At 35.5% G+C, this 17,760-nt stretch overlaps 2 protein-coding genes across 2 annotated transcripts in view; one reads left to right on the forward strand and one right to left on the reverse strand.

The window, feature by feature from the left end:
- The first annotated feature begins 1,854 nt into the window (after positions 1 to 1,854).
- Positions 1,855 to 17,760, forward strand: part of LOC149557065 (uncharacterized) — a 150,222-nt gene continuing 134,316 nt past the window's right edge. Inside the window, exon 1 of the mRNA XM_089831740.1 lies at positions 1,855 to 2,458. Coding sequence (XP_089687866.1) covers positions 2,124 to 2,458 — 335 coding nt within the window. The 5' untranslated portion in view covers positions 1,855 to 2,123. The remainder of the gene's footprint in view (positions 2,459 to 17,760) is intronic.
- On the reverse strand, positions 10,225 to 13,810 carry LOC149557066 (uncharacterized). Its single transcript, XM_089785966.1, has 6 exons — positions 13,723 to 13,810; positions 12,020 to 12,302; positions 11,648 to 11,880; positions 11,381 to 11,533; positions 10,840 to 11,240; positions 10,225 to 10,641 (listed from the first exon to the last, which is right to left on the reverse strand). The coding sequence occupies exons 1-6, from the start codon at positions 13,808 to 13,810 to the stop codon at positions 10,225 to 10,227; spliced, it is 1,575 nt and encodes a 524-aa protein (XP_089642092.1).

Genomic DNA, 17,760 nt, shown 5'->3' on the forward strand with positions numbered 1-17,760 from the left:
CATGAACATAATTGTTACCCAGAGACTTTGAGTAGTAGTGTATTGAACTCCTAGCCATTTGATGACCTAGTTGACAATGTATAAGGTCATATGAGAGTTCCTAAGTTTCTTCCTTTAAAAAAAAATAAAATAAAAAATAAAATTTGTAGTTGTATTTTTGCCCTGAAAGTTTGTGCATGACAGAGTTGAGGATATCCAATTTGATTATATGGTGACGAGCATTGCAACATTTTTCGCCACAATGTTTTAATCCCAGTGGCTTCCAAATACATTCTTAAGAGAAATATGTTTGTATGTGTCATCAATAATAAGGGCTCTTGTCAAAGATCCATTGAAGTGTAAGTCATATATTCTTGAATTGTATCGAAGGTGATTTGAGTTTTGGGGTAATTTGTTTCGTGAGGTTTAAGCATATTTTCTCAAATTGTAATGGAACTTAAATGATTTTAAAAAATATTTTTATAATTGAATTTTATTTTTCTAAATTATACTAAAAAGATATTTTTTAAGGATTTCCGAAGTTTTTAAATGTTGGAATTGTAGTGTGTTGAAGTTGTTGAGTCCAGTAGTTTGTGCATTCATGAACTTAGTTCTCGTGGCTTCACTTCATTCATGTAGAAGGCATTGGATTGTCATATATTCTACTTCAAAATGAGTCTACTTTGGGCATTTCATTGTATAGCAGATTCAAGGTAACAAATTTCTTTTGATGTTATTAACTATGTTGAGAACTTGATCCTTTTTATTGCACATTACCCCGCTAGAAATGACAAACCTTTTTATCGATATTGCAATTATGTTACAAGAGACTAGAAATGAAAAATTGAACCACAACAACAATGGGACAAAAAATAAAACTTTTACAGAGTAGATTTTCATTTCTTATATGCAATCTAATCTATAAAAGTTTTGTTTTTCGTTCTATTGATGTTGTGGTTCGATTTGTCAAAATTAATATATATGAAACTAAATTTGTAAAACTCAAACCATAACAAAAATAAAAAAAATATTTTACATCACTTTTAAATATTTTATAGCTTAAAAATATAATTATCATAATTTTAAGAAGTGTCACATAGTGGCTTGTATTAGCCGTAATGTATAGATAAAAAAATTAGTAGTTATAAGAGAATAAATCGAATTATTTAATTAATATTTTAATATTATTTGATAGAAGGTTTAGAAGAATTATCATTTTAGTTTTTGAAGATATACCTATATAAATATTGGAAGAATAATAATTTTTTATAGAAAAATATTTATAATTAAAATTAACTTTTGATTTATGATATAAATAAAAAGTTAGCAATATAAATTAGTTTTAATGTTACATTTTCTTAAAATGAAAAATAATATTAAAACTTAACATTTAAATTGGTGGTGTAATCAAATATTTAATTTTGAAACATTATTAAATAAACTTTATATAAACATTTGAAGAATTAAAAGTTAAAATTAGAAATAAAAATTATATAAATTCAAATTAATGATGTAATTATTTTTATTATTGAGAGATTTCTATGTATTTAATTTTGAATCTAATTGGATGAAATAGAAAAGATTAATCACAACTTGATAGTATGTACCTACTCAAATACAATAATTACATATATAAAATATTAAAAAATTAACAATATGTACTTGAAAATATTGAAGAATTTTCTAAACTAGTTTAACAAAAATAACAATTATATAACATACTTTTAAATTTTAGTTTGGAATGTAGCTCATAATAAGATTTCAGAAAATTTAACATAATATAAAATCTTGATTTTAAATAAAAAATCAGATTCATTTTTATTCTGAAAAAATAATCTACAGTATAATTGATTATGCGTTTCGATCGTGGACAGCGTCTTCACGTGGCAACTATGCTCTCCGGGGGCGATGCCATTGGGTTTCGAACATTACCAGTCTTGGATGGTTCCTATTACAATTAGGTCTAAGCCTTGGGTCACTGGAATTACAAAATTTATTTACCTCTCGCATTGAACTTGGGTATTTCAATTAGCAGTCGTTGCTGTGTGGGTTCTCCGGTTCTAAGCCTAGTCAACCACGAAACACTGATCACAGAATACTGATAGATTATCATTGTAACTTCTTATCATCTCAGCTTTGAAGAAATGGGAGACTTAAGGAAGAGATCTGTGTCTACAGCTCCAAAATCTAAACCTCCAGAGGAAATAGCATCCAAAGATGACAGTCCCTTAATTCGACCCAAATACAAACAAATACTACTTATTGCATTGATCTGCCTCTGCCCATATATTTATATGCTATGTTATTATGACATCGAAGGGGAGATGAGGATGTCCATTTTGATTAACATGGTGATGAGCATAGGAGCATTTTTCGCCACAGTTTTTATCATCCCAGTGGCTTCCAAATACGTTCTTAAGAGAAATATGTTTGGATATGACATCAACAAGAAGGGCTCTCCTCGAGGCTCCATTAAAGTGTAAGTCTTATTTTCTTGAATTGTACCGGAGGTGATTTGAGTTTTGGAGTCGAGGTTCAAGCATCATTTCTCAAGTTGTATTGGAACTTTAATAATTTACAAAACGCTTTTTTAATTGAATTTTATTTTCCTAAATTGTACTGCAAAATATCTATTTTTGGGGATTTCCAGAGATTTTAAATGTTGGAATCGTAGTGGGTTCAATTTGTTGAGTCCAGTAGTTTGTGCATCATGAACTCAATTCTCGTGGCTTCACTTCATTCCTGTGGGAGACGTTGGATTGCCATGTATTTTACTTCAAAATGAGGCTAGTTTGTGCATTTCATTGTATAGCAGATTCAGTGTAGTGGATTTGCGTAGATGTTATTAACTTTATTGGAAACTTGATCCCTTTTATTGAGCATGACCCAAGTGGAAATGACAAACCTTGTTATCAACTCTGCAGTGGCGATGTCATTGGGTTTTTAACATTTCCAGGCTCGGATGGTTCCTCTTACAACTTAGGTCTAGGCCTTGGGTCATTGGAATTTCTAGAATTTTTAACCTCAGGCATTGAACTTGGGTAGTCCAATTAGCAGTTGTCGTGGTCTGGGTTCTCCGGTTCTAAGCCTAGTCAACCCCGAAATGCTGAGCACAGAATACTGATAGGTTATCATTGTAATTTCTTATCAGTTGGATAACTAGTGGTAAAGAAAACAGAGTTTGTTTGTAACCTAAAACATTTTTGCAATTCTAGTTCTCTGGTTCTAAGCCTACAACCCCGAAATGCTGAGCACAGAATACTGATAGGTTATTATTGTAATTTCTTATCAGTTGGATAACTGGTGGTAAAGAAAACAAAGTTTGTTTGTAACCTACAACACTTTTGCAATTCTAGTCTCCAATTCCTTTTTTGATTGTGGGTTCTTTTGCACAGACTTACAAAATCAATGTTGCACAAATATCCAGTTAATCACTATGTTGATACTACTGAATATTTTTACAAAAAAAGTACGAACTTAAAAAGAAAAGGAACTGTGAGTTTCTATTTATCTTATATACTACTCATCTTTTCAAAACCCTTTCTGATTCGTATTCATAAATGATTTGGTAACATGGCCAGAACTCTCATACAGTGTCCATGCCACAACAAGGCTGTGATTCTTATTGGAATTTAGGGTTTGTTTTGAAGTTCAGCTTGTGAGTTCTTATCTCGTTTCTAATCATTTGTTTAATCATTGCTCTTAGTTTACTGCTTTGTTACCATTGCATTGAACAGATCCCATTCTATGGGAATCATTGTTTGGATTTGACAAACAATTAGTATTTATGATATCAGATAGAAGTGAGATCTAAATACAGGAGATCATCTGTTGACAATCAAATCTGCTCTGTAGTTTTAATATTTATTGATGAAATCAAATAGTCCTTAATGTGCTATTCATGCACAACAGCACTCAGAGTTTTTCTATTCCAGAGTGTTATCATCAGTTATCAAATGAATTGACAAAGTATGATTGAAGGTTAAATCATATCTGTTTTTCCCTACTTGTTAAACTAGTTTTTGTTGTTCTAAATGATGGTTCTAGGGTTAACCAACCATGAAACATCTTAAAATCCATATTGCAATGTTCCACCTTTCACATAAACTCTGAGAGATGGTACTCCTTTTCTACATTTTCTCAAATGAAATAGGAAGTTTCAGACAAGTACAACAATATATTTTAAAGCTCAACTCTATAATTTGAATTTCAACCAAAATCGTAATTGATAATAAGAAAACTTGAATAGTGATATGTTGAGTCTCTACAACCTTAACCAAATTGGGCAATTCCTCTTTGCTTTATTCATTACTTAGACTATCTATGTCTTGCTTGTTAATCAAGATAGGTAACCATAAAGTGTTAGTCTCTTCTTTTTCATCCAGTGGTTTCCTTGTGTCTATATGCTAGTAACAATGGCAAACCCTTCAGTAATATCCCCAAAGGGCTCTTACTTGTATTGATGCTCATGAGAGCTTTTGTCCTTCTGGCTTCTTAGATTTAATTTTGGCGGTATGAAATATAGGAAGTCTAAAATCAATGAACTTCTTCAGCTCTTTCATCCCATTAGGACCTTCACTCCTTCCATTTTGATATGCATGGCATGAGTTGATATGTTAGTACTGCTAATCCTGTAAAAGGCAATATTATTTTATTTTTGTAAAAGAATAACTGGAAACTACAGATTTAGTTCATCTCATGCATCGTAAATAATGTCTGATCAAACTCCAAAATCTCTAGCAAGAGCTCACTGGATGGTTGCAGGATTTTAAATAGGACAAGTTTCTAATCTGACAGCAAATTATTTTGCCCCCAGGTTACAAGCGGGAAAAAGTTGCATCCTATTGTTTAGGTGATAAACATGAGGATTTGACATCTGCTATACCCATTCATTTAATTTGGTTATGATCCATTTCATGATGATAAATAATAGCCGTAATGAGTTTTAGAGATTGTATAAAATGCAGTGAAATGGTATTCAATCTAAAAGGCAATTGTGGATCAAGTATCTTGAAGTGAGAAGGAAATTACATTGTCAAGCCATTTGCCAGGCAAAAACCTTTTCTAAATTAGAAGTGTTGGAATGCCTAATGGTGTATTAGGGTTCATTGCCAAAGCATGATCCAGTAAGGTGGTTATTGTTGACACATTTTGCATTGTGCATGGGAAAGAGGAGATGGTTGAGATATCTTTTGGAAGTTTTCAGCAGCTAGATGTTTTTGGGGTTGGTTATAAGTTGAATTCAAGTTCCCTTTTAGTTGTCCTCTCTCTTTGCAGGGGCCTTTTCTGGGTTATTCTTGAATGGTTATAGATAGATGCAAAAGTTTATGGTATACCGTATCCATGCAGTTGTCAGTTATCAGTTTCCTTTGAAAGGTAGGATATCTGGCTTCTTTTAGGGTATACTTTCTACTTAGTTTAGAGAAGGCGCAGTTTGACAGATCACCTTTGGCTTTGATTTTGAAAACAAAGTTTGACTGGGTTTGGAGGGATGTCAATTCTTCTCTTTTCCACTGGAGTGCATACCCAGCTCTGAAACTAGCGTCTCTGTCCCCAGTAGCATTTTCAAGATGGTGGAATAGTTGAAGACGACCCCTGGCTGCCCCCATTTTTTCACAAAAGTCTGAAGCATCCCAAGGATGTCACAGAAATGAATGGAACATATGTGGAGCATTTGGTCATTCTGAGGTGTCACAGAAATTATTGGAACATTTGGTCATTCCAAGGTTCGCTGGGGGATGTTTGATTTTTCTTTAAACAATCTCAAGGCCATCCATGCATCCCTTACAACAAAATAAATTTCCCAATGTTTAAAAATATCAGTTCATGAATGATCATATTTTATACAAATTTTCTGTAAAATGTGTTTCAATATGACTGAAAAACATATCCTATGGCAGTAGGTTGATATTCATTGCAGCTATTTTGCAAGCGGTTAGATTAACCCAGCTTTGCCCCTTAACAGGCCAAAAATTATTTCTTTGTTAATTAAATTAATTACATGATAAATTAATTTTTTATTTAGAAATTTATTGTACATTAACTTTGTTATTATTTCAATTCGTAATACATATTAGTGTTGTAACTTCATCAATACGTAATAGAAATGGTGGAGTTGATCAGTGATAGGCTGATGCCTGATACCAGTATAGGAACAGTAATGTTTTGATGTCATGTATAATTAAACTTGCAGAAATTTAGGCAGTCCTATATATGTGTGTACATATACAGATGTGTGTGCATATGTATGTATGTGTGTATAATGGAAAATAAGATCCCAGGCCTGGGGATGCAAACTAAAATCCAAATGTCTTTGGCATATCGATGGAACAAGAACAGGTTCAGCTACAGTCACAATAAGAGATTTGAATGCTGGAATTCTTTTTCTTTGCTGCAGTGTTATTGAGATTGTGAAGTGTGTGTGTGTGAGAGAGAGATCTATGGTTTATGAGAGTTTTCAGCAATAATAGTAAATTATAGAAAGAATTACACACATGGTAAGCCGAATCTGGATCAAAGATGCAGAGAGGAACCTTGATCTGAAGATTGTAGCCAAAATTGTCAAGACATGGGTGTTGGAGGCCTTAGTCTAGGTGTCTGGATGTCACAAAGATGAACAAGAATGCAATTGGGAAGCTTTGAAACAGTGGCTTACAAAAATTCAAATGGAAGTGGCAGGACAAGGATACCGTCCTCATTCGGGGGCTTTTCGCTTGTTTGAAGTCTGTAACAACTTGTAATAGTCGGCTCTGTGCTCTTGTGCCACTTTTGCAGTTGAATTTGGACCCATACACAAGAAAAATGAGGAAGAAGGGTTGTGCTCCATAGGGGCTAGCCTAAGTCAAATCATGTATTGCCATTCCCACCTTCACAACAGCTGTGATGATGAAAGAAGGTTCGTGTCCTACGGAGAATAGAGGCTAAACAATAATGGAAATGTTGAAATGACAAATGTTGCCTCAAGTTTGAAACCCTTGGCATAGAATCTCACCAAGGCTTGGTGTTGATAGAATCAAGTTCTGTAACATGTTAATATGTGCTTTCATCATCATCGAGACGCAATGTTGTTGATCATGATCGCTGTACCAAGCATTGTATGCTTCAATCCTTTGCTCCTGAATGCAGATCTGAACTTGAAATGCTTGATTGGAAGTGCTTGGAATCTAATTTGAACTTGCTAGGAAAGATGTAAGACTTGAAATAAGAATGGAGTTGTATTTATATACAACATACAACTTTTTAAATTTAATTTCCAAGAAGGTCAACTGGATTAGGCAAATTCTTGCTATTCGTGTAGCCAACATTCATCTTGATTCTTTGTTTGGATGGTCTTCCTTTGTTTCCACTTCTTTGCAAGGTTTGCTCTACTCTTTTCTACTTATAATTGTGTTAGTTTAGGGCTACCCTTTTTAAGTTAACAACCATGTTCTATCCATTCTTGCTTTTAATGCCTCGTGTCTGGGGCAATTTTTTCCCTAGTACTTGTCTATTGTGTTGAATAGGCCAAATAACTGGTGTGTGGGGGAAATCCGTTATTCACAAATAACTAAATTTTTTACCGAACTAGTAAGCACATAAACCATTCAAATAATTAAGACTGATAAAACCATGAAAGAGCAAGAACAATCAACACCATAACACCAGATGTATTGTGGAAACCCAAATTGGAAAAACCAGCATTACAAGACTCGGTGAGTCCTGAGGCGAGGTGGGAAAAATGATGCAAATTGCCTTACAAAAAATAATAAGCTTTTCAGCTCAAGGGAAAGAGGATCTCTACAAATATAACATTTAAGTAGAAGTTGCATTTCTTATACTTCAAATTATATTTGTATAAATATTGGCAAGATGTTTGAGATAGGTTTCAGCTACATGGGAGTTAAAATGCAGATTCTAAATTTTGAGGGTTTTCAAAAAATTCCAGGCTTGCTAAATTTCAATATTTAGCATGCTTTCACCAGTGTTATCTCGCACAACTTCTCTTGGCTATTTGAGGCCAAATTGAAGCTGAAAGTTGATGATCCTGTCTTCAATGATGAAGACTTGGAGTGGGTTGATCAGGTGGATCAAGAGGTAGAGGCAGTGGCAGTGGTGATGGTAGTGGAGGAGGTTAGAGCACGAGGAGACCCAGTGCAGGACCTTGAGTCCGAGAGTGATGGATTTGACTTTGATGATGATGATTATGAGGATGAGTATGAGGGTGAGGAGGATGATCATGATGAACATGTCCCTGAGGTTCAACTTCGCACATAGGGAGAGATGATGGCTCTAGAGTCTTCCATGACCTATCTTAGGCATAGGAGGACATAGGCTACTATGAGCCTTTATTTTAATATATATTTTGAATTATTGATTCAATGGATTTGCATATTCCGTGAATATTATAGATATTTGACAGTGACACTATATTTTTATTATGTTATTCAGTTTAAGTAATTTCTTTCAAAAATTTTGATGAACAAGATATGATCATTATACCAAAACTTCTGATGAACTGCAAGAATGTTCAAGTGGTAGGAACACTTTAAAGAATTTGTAAGCACAACAGTCGACAGGTACCAATAGAAACTCCATGCAACTGCAATCACCAAAACATGCCGATGTATTAGAAGATGTATTCCATTGGTAGAAATAAGTACACCTGACAATATAAGTTATAACCTAAAATTGCATATAACCTATGTTCCCTAGGGATGCTTACCCAGCCAAAAACCTAGTGTTTTGGGGACAGGGGGACGGGTAGGGGACATCCCCCAGCCGTCCCCAAAAAGTGAAAAAATGTAGGAGATGTCTGGGAAACTTGGGGACGCTAGAGGGAAAAAAGGGGGATGGCCAGCCGTACCCAGTACGGAAAGGGGATGTTTGGATGTCCCCTTTCCGTAGTGGGTACGGTTGGCGATCCCCCTTTTTTGTTTGCATAAAACTAAAAAAGTTTAACATAAAAAAATATTTTAAAGCCTCCAACTTGGTCGGCCAGGTTGGCCCCACCCCTCCAAATGCCCTAAAAGGTAGTAGAGGCAGAATAGGAGCAGCAGGCTGCTTCATTTTTCTATGCTTTGTTTTTTATGTTGAACATGAACATGATTATGATCAAAGAAACGTGAATCGGAATCGGATCGGAATCGGCAAGGCCGAATCGAATCGTGAATCGGCAATGAATCGGCGATGAATCGGCAAATTTGAAAAAACCCTTTAAATTTAAAGATTTTAACAATTTAAAACTTATTTCATGCACCCTTTATTGAATATAACTTAAGCACACTATAACATCATCAAATAGAAGTTAAAACTTAACATACATAAACATGGAACATAAAATCCATCACATACGTAACTATGTTATCTAAAATGTAAATTGTAGGCTAGCTGAAGTAAATAGAAATCAAATGATCATAATGATTTAAATCATAGAATGTATGTAAGATGATCCATAAGACATCAAATCATAAATTTATGTAAGAATCTAAGATGAAGATCCATGAAAGTTTGAAACATATGTCTATCAATGATTCAGTATCAATATCTGTAAACAAAATATAAAAACAAGGCTCCAGCTCAAGCCTCAGGCTCATAGTCATCATCATCCTCAACATCATCCTCAAGCTCGGCTACAGCCTCAGCCTCAGCCTTTGAGTATCCAGTCTGCCTAGTAGCAAGGCGTCTAATGTAGGTCCTAGAGGACTGTCGAGCCATATCTCCCGCATATAAGATGGGCTCACGAATGTCGCTAGGGCCTGTGTCTGTGCGTGCACGTGTGCGTCTACCAATGCCTGAAGAACGTGCTCTAGCTGCCTCAGCCTCTATATCCACCTGGTCAATCCACGCACGGTCTTCCTCAGTGAAGACTGGATCTACAACCTCTGTGAGCCACTCTGATTCTGGATCAATCTTCTCCAGAATGATCAGAGAGGAGTCAGTGCCCAAAATCTGTCTGATCCTAAGACGGAGGTTGTAATGAACGAAGACAAGATCATTCAACCTCTGCACTCCTCTTCGAGTGGATGTGCTCGAACATGGACCAACTGCGCTCACATCCAGAAGCGCTGCTTGGCTGACTCAGAATACGAATGGCATTTTTTTGAAGTTTTGGGGTTGTGGCCCCAAACATTTGCCACCATCTATCTGAAATAAGGGAAAATAAAAATAATTAGTCTCATTTACAAATTACAAATTACAAGTTAACTCTAAAATTACATAATCAACTTTAAGTTTAGAATCTAGATTCATGAACATTGAATATATTATTTAATTTTTACCTGGCTGTATTGTTTCCCGAGCATCTATGGCTACCCTGCTAGAGAAAAGTGGCCCTTCTTTACTATTGAACTTATCAAGCTCAATAATTGCAGCACTGCTATCCTCATCAGTACTCAACCTCTGGATCACTGTATATAAGCCGGTGAGAACCTCCTCATCCGCCTTGAAGTCAGGACGAAAACGAAATGCCGAATTCAAAAAGTAAGCTGCTGCATGGATGGGTCTGTGGAGCTGATTCTGCCATCTCCTATCAATGATGTCCCAAATAGGGGCATACTTCTCCTGCACTCCTGCATACTGAGCTCTAATGGCCTCCTTGGCCCTATGCATGCCCTCATATATGTAGCCCATAGAGGGCTTCTCCCCATCAGCAGTTCGTAGGAGAGATACAAGAGGCTCAGTGGCCTACATATAAAGTAAAACAAAAATTTGAGTCAAAACTTAAACATAGAATAATTCAATAATATAACTTAAGGTAAAACTAAATCATTAAAGTAAAATATTAAATGTTAAATTGCATATAAAATATTAAAATATACAATTGCATATACAATTAGCATAGTAAACTGTAAAATATTAAATGTTAAATTGCAATAAAATTACCTTAAGGATTTCTCTAGCAGGTTTCCAAAAACCATCATCATCAAATATGCAATCCACCACATCTATCCCTGCAGTGGTCGTAGCATAGGAAGATGAAATCCACTCCCGCCCAACAAACATGCTCCTCAAATCATCCCTTGATGTCAACAAGGACTGCAAGGTGATGAAATTCGAGGCAAACCTCGTGATCCCTGGACGAGCTAACTCTTTGTCTCCTGTGTACTTCCTCATTGTGCTAAGGACAAATGAATGATTATAAATAAACTTGCATATGTTTTTTGCCCTTTCCACACATGACTTGACCCACTCAAGTTTGCCAATTTCCTCCAACATGAGGTCAAGGCAGTGTGCTGCACAAGGGGACCAAAATATGGTGGGGTGCCTCTCCATCAAAAGTTTGCCTACAACAATTTTAAGATAATTAGAAATTCAAATTTCAAACATGTTAGAACTTAGGAAACTTAGAAATTCTAAGTTAGAATTAGAAAAAGTTCAAAATTCAAATAAATTTATTTCAAAACTTAAAAAGTTAAAAGTTTACCTGCAGCAACATAACTTGCTGCATTATCTGTCACCACTTGCACCACATGTTGTTCCCCCACCTCTGCTATAACTTCCTCAATAACCTCACATAAGTATGTGGCGTTTTTTACATGAGCAGAAGCATCAATGGATTTGAGGAACATGGTATATCCTACAAGTAACAAAACAACGAATTATAATTACTATTAGCAATCAACAATCAAAATTTGAAATAGTCAATCACGATTCAAAATTATGTATGTAGGAAAGTAGAATGATCAATCACCTCCACAGGATACAAGAAAATTGAGGAGTGTTCTTCCCCTCCTATCTGTCCAACCATCAGTCATGATGGTGCAACCCTTTTCGATCCACTCCTTTCGGTTGTCCTCAAGCTCATGCCTCATATCCTCAACCATTTCCTCCAGGAGGTATCCACTCAACTCAGCCTCAGTTGGGGCTTTAAACCCCGGACCACAAATGGTAACTGCATCTATCATGTTCTGCCAATAAGGAGTCCTGTCACAAATAGATAATGATATTGATTAGAAATTTAGATGTCAAAAACTAAAATCATAAAACAAGTAGATATAATTAAAGTTTTACTTTTACTTTTAACTTTAACTTTGAAGATAACAAAGAAAAAAGAATCAATTACCTGGCTGCAATAAATGGAATGTTGCAAAAGTACCAGAATTTGCAAATCTCTTTTCTGGCAGCATCATGAATCTCCTTGTTCAAACCCATGCCCTCAAGTGTGGGTTGGGAGCCAGGAGTAGTGCGGGGCACAAAGTAACTATCCATTCTGCTTTTCCGCACTCTAGGCCGCAATAGGTTGGTGTTGGACTTTGTCTCAGTATGAGACCGACTACCACTAACACTCACATGAGCACTAGCACTAGGATGAAAAGGAGGCCTAGAAGAACCCTCTCCAACACAACCTACAGATGCGGAAGCTGATGCAGATGCACTTGCAGATGTAGATGTGGTTGCGGATGTGGGAGCACGGGAGCCACCTCTTAACCCTTCAAGTTGCATTTTCTTAGTCAACTTGTCTTGTTCAATTTTTTCTAATGCCACTAAACAAGAGCGTTTTGCCTCAGCGGTTTGTTGAGTGCAAACTGTGACATCATGGCCAGGTATGCCAGCAATGTGGTATTTCAATCTATAGATACCTCCCGAATTTATTTTTTCTTTGCAAAATATACATTTTGTTTGATATTTGGTTCTCCCAGGAAACTCTTCATTATATTTCCAGCATTCATCTTTTTTACCCATTGTGGAAATTGGAAAATGAAAGCAAAGGGCTGCTGCAATAAAAAAATTCATGTAAAAAATCAAAGTTTGCAACTAATAAACAAAAACTACAAAACAACAAACCCTAGTTTGCAATTTAGTAAAAATAAAAAACATTCAAGATTTGCAAATGAACACTAAAAAAATTTAACAAAAAATGCATACTACACTAACATGCAAAAAAAAAACCAACACTTACCTTTTGCAAATGAGTTGAGGAGTGTTGATATTGACTCCTTAATGCTCCCAATGCAATTTATGACCTCCCCAAATGGACTTCTGATCTCTTTGGTGCTCTTCCTTCTTGCCGGTTGGAAACCTATGGATTCTCTTTTCTCTTCTTTTCTCTCACTCTTCCTCTCTTCTACTCATACTAAGCAAATAAAAGGCTCTTTAGGGTTATAACAAAGAGGAAAGTCAACTTAGAAAGCAAATAAAACATGTGTTTTTTTTAAAAAATTGAACTTTCTATCCTTGCTGCCGCGGCCGATTTCTGGAGATTCACGATGGCGATTTTGGCGATTTTTGCCATGAATCACCGATTTTGGCGATTCAGGCGATTCACAAGAAAAAATCGCCACCAGCGATTTCCGATTCCAAAAAAATCGGGAGCCATGAATCTTATCGCGATTTCGGCGATTTCAGCGATTTCATGGCGATTTTTGGAACTATGATTATGATACATTGATACTTATTACTTTATGGCAGCCCTCTACCCTTTGGGCCTATAGCTTTGGGCATATTTTGATTTTGATTTTCTGATTTATCATGTTTATCATTATGACATTATGATATTGACAATTGTTGATGTTCATTGTTCAGTGTTCACTGATATTGATATGCATTTTGACAATTGGGTACTAAAATCGGATATTATTTCCTAGATGGCATTCAAATGTTGTATGTTATGGTTCTATGGTTCTATAATGTTTAAATGACATGTTCATATGAATGACATGTATATTTGCAAATTTCACTGTATATTTTAAAATTTCCACACACACACACACACACACACATATTTAGCCGTCCCCCCCTATCCCCAAAATTGCCAAAAAAATTTGCCGTCCTGGAAACCTGTCCCGCTGTCCCCTGCCATCCCCGTACCGGAAACTCGGGGGAACATAGCATATGACTGAAGCTTTGATATCATATTGACAACCAACAAACATGCAATTGATACTACCAACAACCAATTGATACAACTATGTAATTGGTATGAAGGTTTTGACATCAATGACAGCAATGCCAACAACATCTCAATATGTTTAAGATATTGTGTCTATTGCCCATTAAGTATTTTTTGGTCATTTGTGTGTGTGGCATGTTTCCTTTCTTTCGTTTTTTCTTTTACAGTCTTATTGGGTTCTACATGTAGGATTTTTTATAATAAAACAGTCCACTCCTTTTTTCACAAATAGTAAATTCACTTGATTGCCAAGTTCAATGAGAACTCAATTCATCAAACCCTTGATTCTTTGTTGTAAATAAAATGTACCATGCTTTGAGCTTGTACTATTAACAATTAGCATTGCAGCCCTACTTTTGTAGGGCAAGTAAAGAACATAAGGTTTATTTAAATTTTAATGACCTTGGTTTATACAAACATCATTAAAGGCAATTTATTTCCCGTTTTGATGCCTTTGTAGATTTTAAAGGCTTGACACAAAGAAATCTAGAGGAAGCATGTGGATTTGGTTGAATTCTTGTGTTAAAGAGTGAAAGTGTAATGTCCCTGATTTTGGTAGGTCAACACAGTGGATGGAGTTAGCTCATCATAGCAACCGTCGTTAGCAACCGTCGTGAGCTGACATGGTGTTTCGGGGGTCTCAGTTGTGGACTCACTATATTTAGTAAGTCTATTTTTGGCAGTGCAGTGGGTGGCTTCAGCAGTTGGTCACCACTTACAGTTAATAAAGTAATAATTGAATGAACTTTATTATTTATTAATCATTGAGTTGCATTATTATGATAATGTTAATATTATTATAATAATGACTTTAAGAGATGTTTCTAAAAAGCGAATTGGAAAGTTTCTAGTGTTGAGTTCTTTTGGAAACTTCCACAATTTTTGAAGTGGAGTTTTAAGGAAACTTTGGCCAACAAAAAGTTTATAAATAAGAGCTCATTTATTGGGAAAGGCATGCTTGGATATATATTTGCTTTTTGTGCCGTTGTGGTTTTTACTGAATTCTGACTTGTGAGCCCTTGCTGAAGTATGAGGGTCTCACCTGAGAAGTTCTTGGCAATTGTGCTGCAGTATACAGTTGGCCCACATTCTCCTACTGTATTCCTGTAGCTAAGGAGAATAATCTTGAAAATATATTTCTTATTGATTAACCGGTTGAGGGTTAGTTCTGAGAAGTGACAATTCACAGCTGAGGTATTGTGAATCGGATTTTTGAGAATTATTAATCTTCCATTTCTGTGTTACTGTTGCTTTGGAAGAAGTCTGGGGCTAAGTTTTGTAGGAGATTTAATTTGGAGAATTAGAGTCTGAAATTATTGGAGTCTTTTTTCTGTCATTGCCTGTTATCGGGAGGCTTCATTGTTGAATTTTGAAATGCATTGTTTCCTGCTCAAAAGAATTCGATCTGCATGGTATGAGAATTGTGAACGGAGAAAAGTGTCGTAACCTGGCATTTTTGAAAGTATTTGCAAATTGTAGGGGTTCAATTTGTGAAGAGCAGCCATCCTTGTGTGAAGCAATGTGTGTATCGGTGGAGGCTGTGGCTAGAATCAGAGGTCTGTGATTTACTTTGTGGCCTGTGTTTCACCTTAGAAAGGCCTGCAGCAGCAGTATAGAGGCCTGCAATTGTATTCTGGGAGGCTTGTAGCTGTATTTTAGGTCCAGCGTTGAAGAATTTGACCTGCGGCATCATTGGGAAGACCTGCAATTTAATTCCTGGGCCTGCATTTTCATTATTTGGATCTGCGATTGCCTATACTGGTCCGCGATTGCAAGAAGAAGCCTGCGACTTTATTCTTTCAGGCCCTGCATTGTGGTTTTTGGAGGCCACTTGGACTGTGGTGGATTGGACTGTTCAATCTGGAGGATGGGATCTGCTAGATAAGGAATTATTTCGCCCTAGTTCATCTTTGTGCTTCAAATCAGGTTCCTCTATATCAGTCCAAATTTGTCTGAATGTGCAAAAACTATTTGACATTAATTTATCTGTCTCAGGAAATTCGAAGTAATAAAGTTAGAGTTGCACATTGTTTTCCTGGCATTTTAGTTTCTGTATTTTGCATATTGAATATCTTTCTCAATATTCCCAAAGGGATGGAATAAAAATGTTGTGCAGTTGCATCTGCATTTTGGTAGAAACAAATTCGAAATTCAGTAAATTGATGTTCATTTGGCATAGTGAGCTGAATTGGCTTGTCATTCATCATGGTTAATTCAAAATTTGCCAAACTATTAAGTCATAACCAGACAGGGTTTTTACAGGAAGCCACTTAACATAATGCGAGATTGTGCAAACTAGGGTGCCAAATAAAGATGACATCCGCAACCATAGTCTAGAAATTTATCTCACACTATTTAAATTCAATAATAGAGACAAACTTAGAAATACCAAGCTTGCCAACCAGTGAGCAGGCGTAAATGGTTTTCCACTTCAATCTCGTTCACCAAAAGGAGACCTGAATGAAACCAACCTAATGATTTCAATTTACCATCATGGTTATTTGCGCAGACCCATCGTTCAATACTCCACTTCGACTTGATCACAAAATCAACAACTCAAATTCCAATGATTCTTAAAAACATATTCTTTTGTGCTCATATCGTACTCACTATAACAAATATGCAAATCTGCAGAATTTGATTTAGCATTGGTGTTATAAGATCCCTTTAGAGGCAGAGCAAGGCCTGCTCTTCAAAAGTAAGGCGATCTCATAATAATTTCTTATTTCTTTCATGGTCATTTGATTACAGTTCTCAGTATTTTGTTTCAGTACTTTCAGATATTCATAGATTAACAGTTGTTCTATTCTTGCATTTTAGATTAGCAGTACTACTTATTGCATACTTTAGATGGATGTTGTTAAAGTTGATTAACCTTAAGTTTCATTTCTTTTCCAGCAATGTGTTAAGTAAATGTTAAAGTAGATTGAATTAGCAGAGGTTAGGCAGAATCTTTATTGAGTTCATCTATGGAATTTGTTTACTTTAATGCAATTTGTGCTCTTAGAGTAAGTGTGCTCTTTACACTAAGGCAAGGTTAGTTTAGTTTTAATAAAATGCAAAATAGAATAGTAGTTCACTTTCAGCAAGTGTGAATTAGATTAGATTTCATTTCTGCAATGTGTTGTAGAATAGATGATTCCATGAACTGTTCCGGTGAAGTTATGTTCAATCTGTGCTAAGCAATTACGAAGTTCTTGGAGATAAGTTCAGAGAGTTGATAGAAGTAGCAGACAAGCTGTATAGATGTTTAGAATTTTATAGTTAGAAGCCACAATTGATAGCTTCCGATGAAGTCCGATTGAAAGTTACACAACACTTAAAGCAAAACCACCCCCAAAACTGAAAACAACCTTATCACATACAGCTCTAGACACACCTGGTTTGATATATATATAAGTGAAATGATGCAAGTATTGTGTAATGACCCCCTATTGGCTATGTCTGGAAGTAGGGATAATTGCTATGCAAGTGTAATGCCCCAAATCCAGTACTATGTGTTTAGGACTGAGTTTTATTAAACTCACTTGCAAGATTCTTTCCCCTATTAAATTTGTATTCCAAAATCGAATTGGACGAGCAGTAAGTAGAATCTGGATAGTTAGATTGTTGCATGGTACTTGTATTATAATAGTAATTAACCTTACATAATATCAGATTTGATATATATATATAGTGGAATGTATTTGTACTATGAACTTCATATATGTGATATTTGAAAATGTTGGTATATATACATATAGTTTATAATTCATAAAGATTTGAGAGTTTATGCTGCTCCTGATCCTTCATATTTTGTAAGCAGTTTTATACTTCTATTACTATAAGTTGATCTGATCTTGATTGTTTATCTAATATAACTGATTATGCTGGTTGTTTTCTCTTGATACCAATTTCTGAATTAATATCTTTGA

Source organism: Cupressus sempervirens, chromosome 5, assembly GCF_028749045.1.
Source record: "Cupressus sempervirens isolate cs-2001-9-10 chromosome 5, ASM2874904v1, whole genome shotgun sequence".
Lineage (NCBI taxonomy): Eukaryota > Viridiplantae > Streptophyta > Pinopsida > Cupressales > Cupressaceae > Cupressus > Cupressus sempervirens.

What these genes read in the sequence shown, in the direction of transcription:
- LOC149557066 (XM_089785966.1), bottom strand. Translation starts at nt 13,810, where the DNA reads ATGATATCAAAGCTTCAGTCATATGCTATGTTCCCCCGAGTTTCCGGT. An exon ending in TTTTCTTGTATCCTGTGGAG is followed by an intron (nt 11,534 to 11,647) that starts GTGATTGATCAT and finishes TGTTACTTGTAG; the next exon opens with GATATACCATGTTCCTCAAA. An exon ending in AGCAAGTTATGTTGCTGCAG is followed by an intron (nt 11,241 to 11,380) that starts GTAAACTTTTAA and finishes AAATTGTTGTAG; the next exon opens with GCAAACTTTTGATGGAGAGG.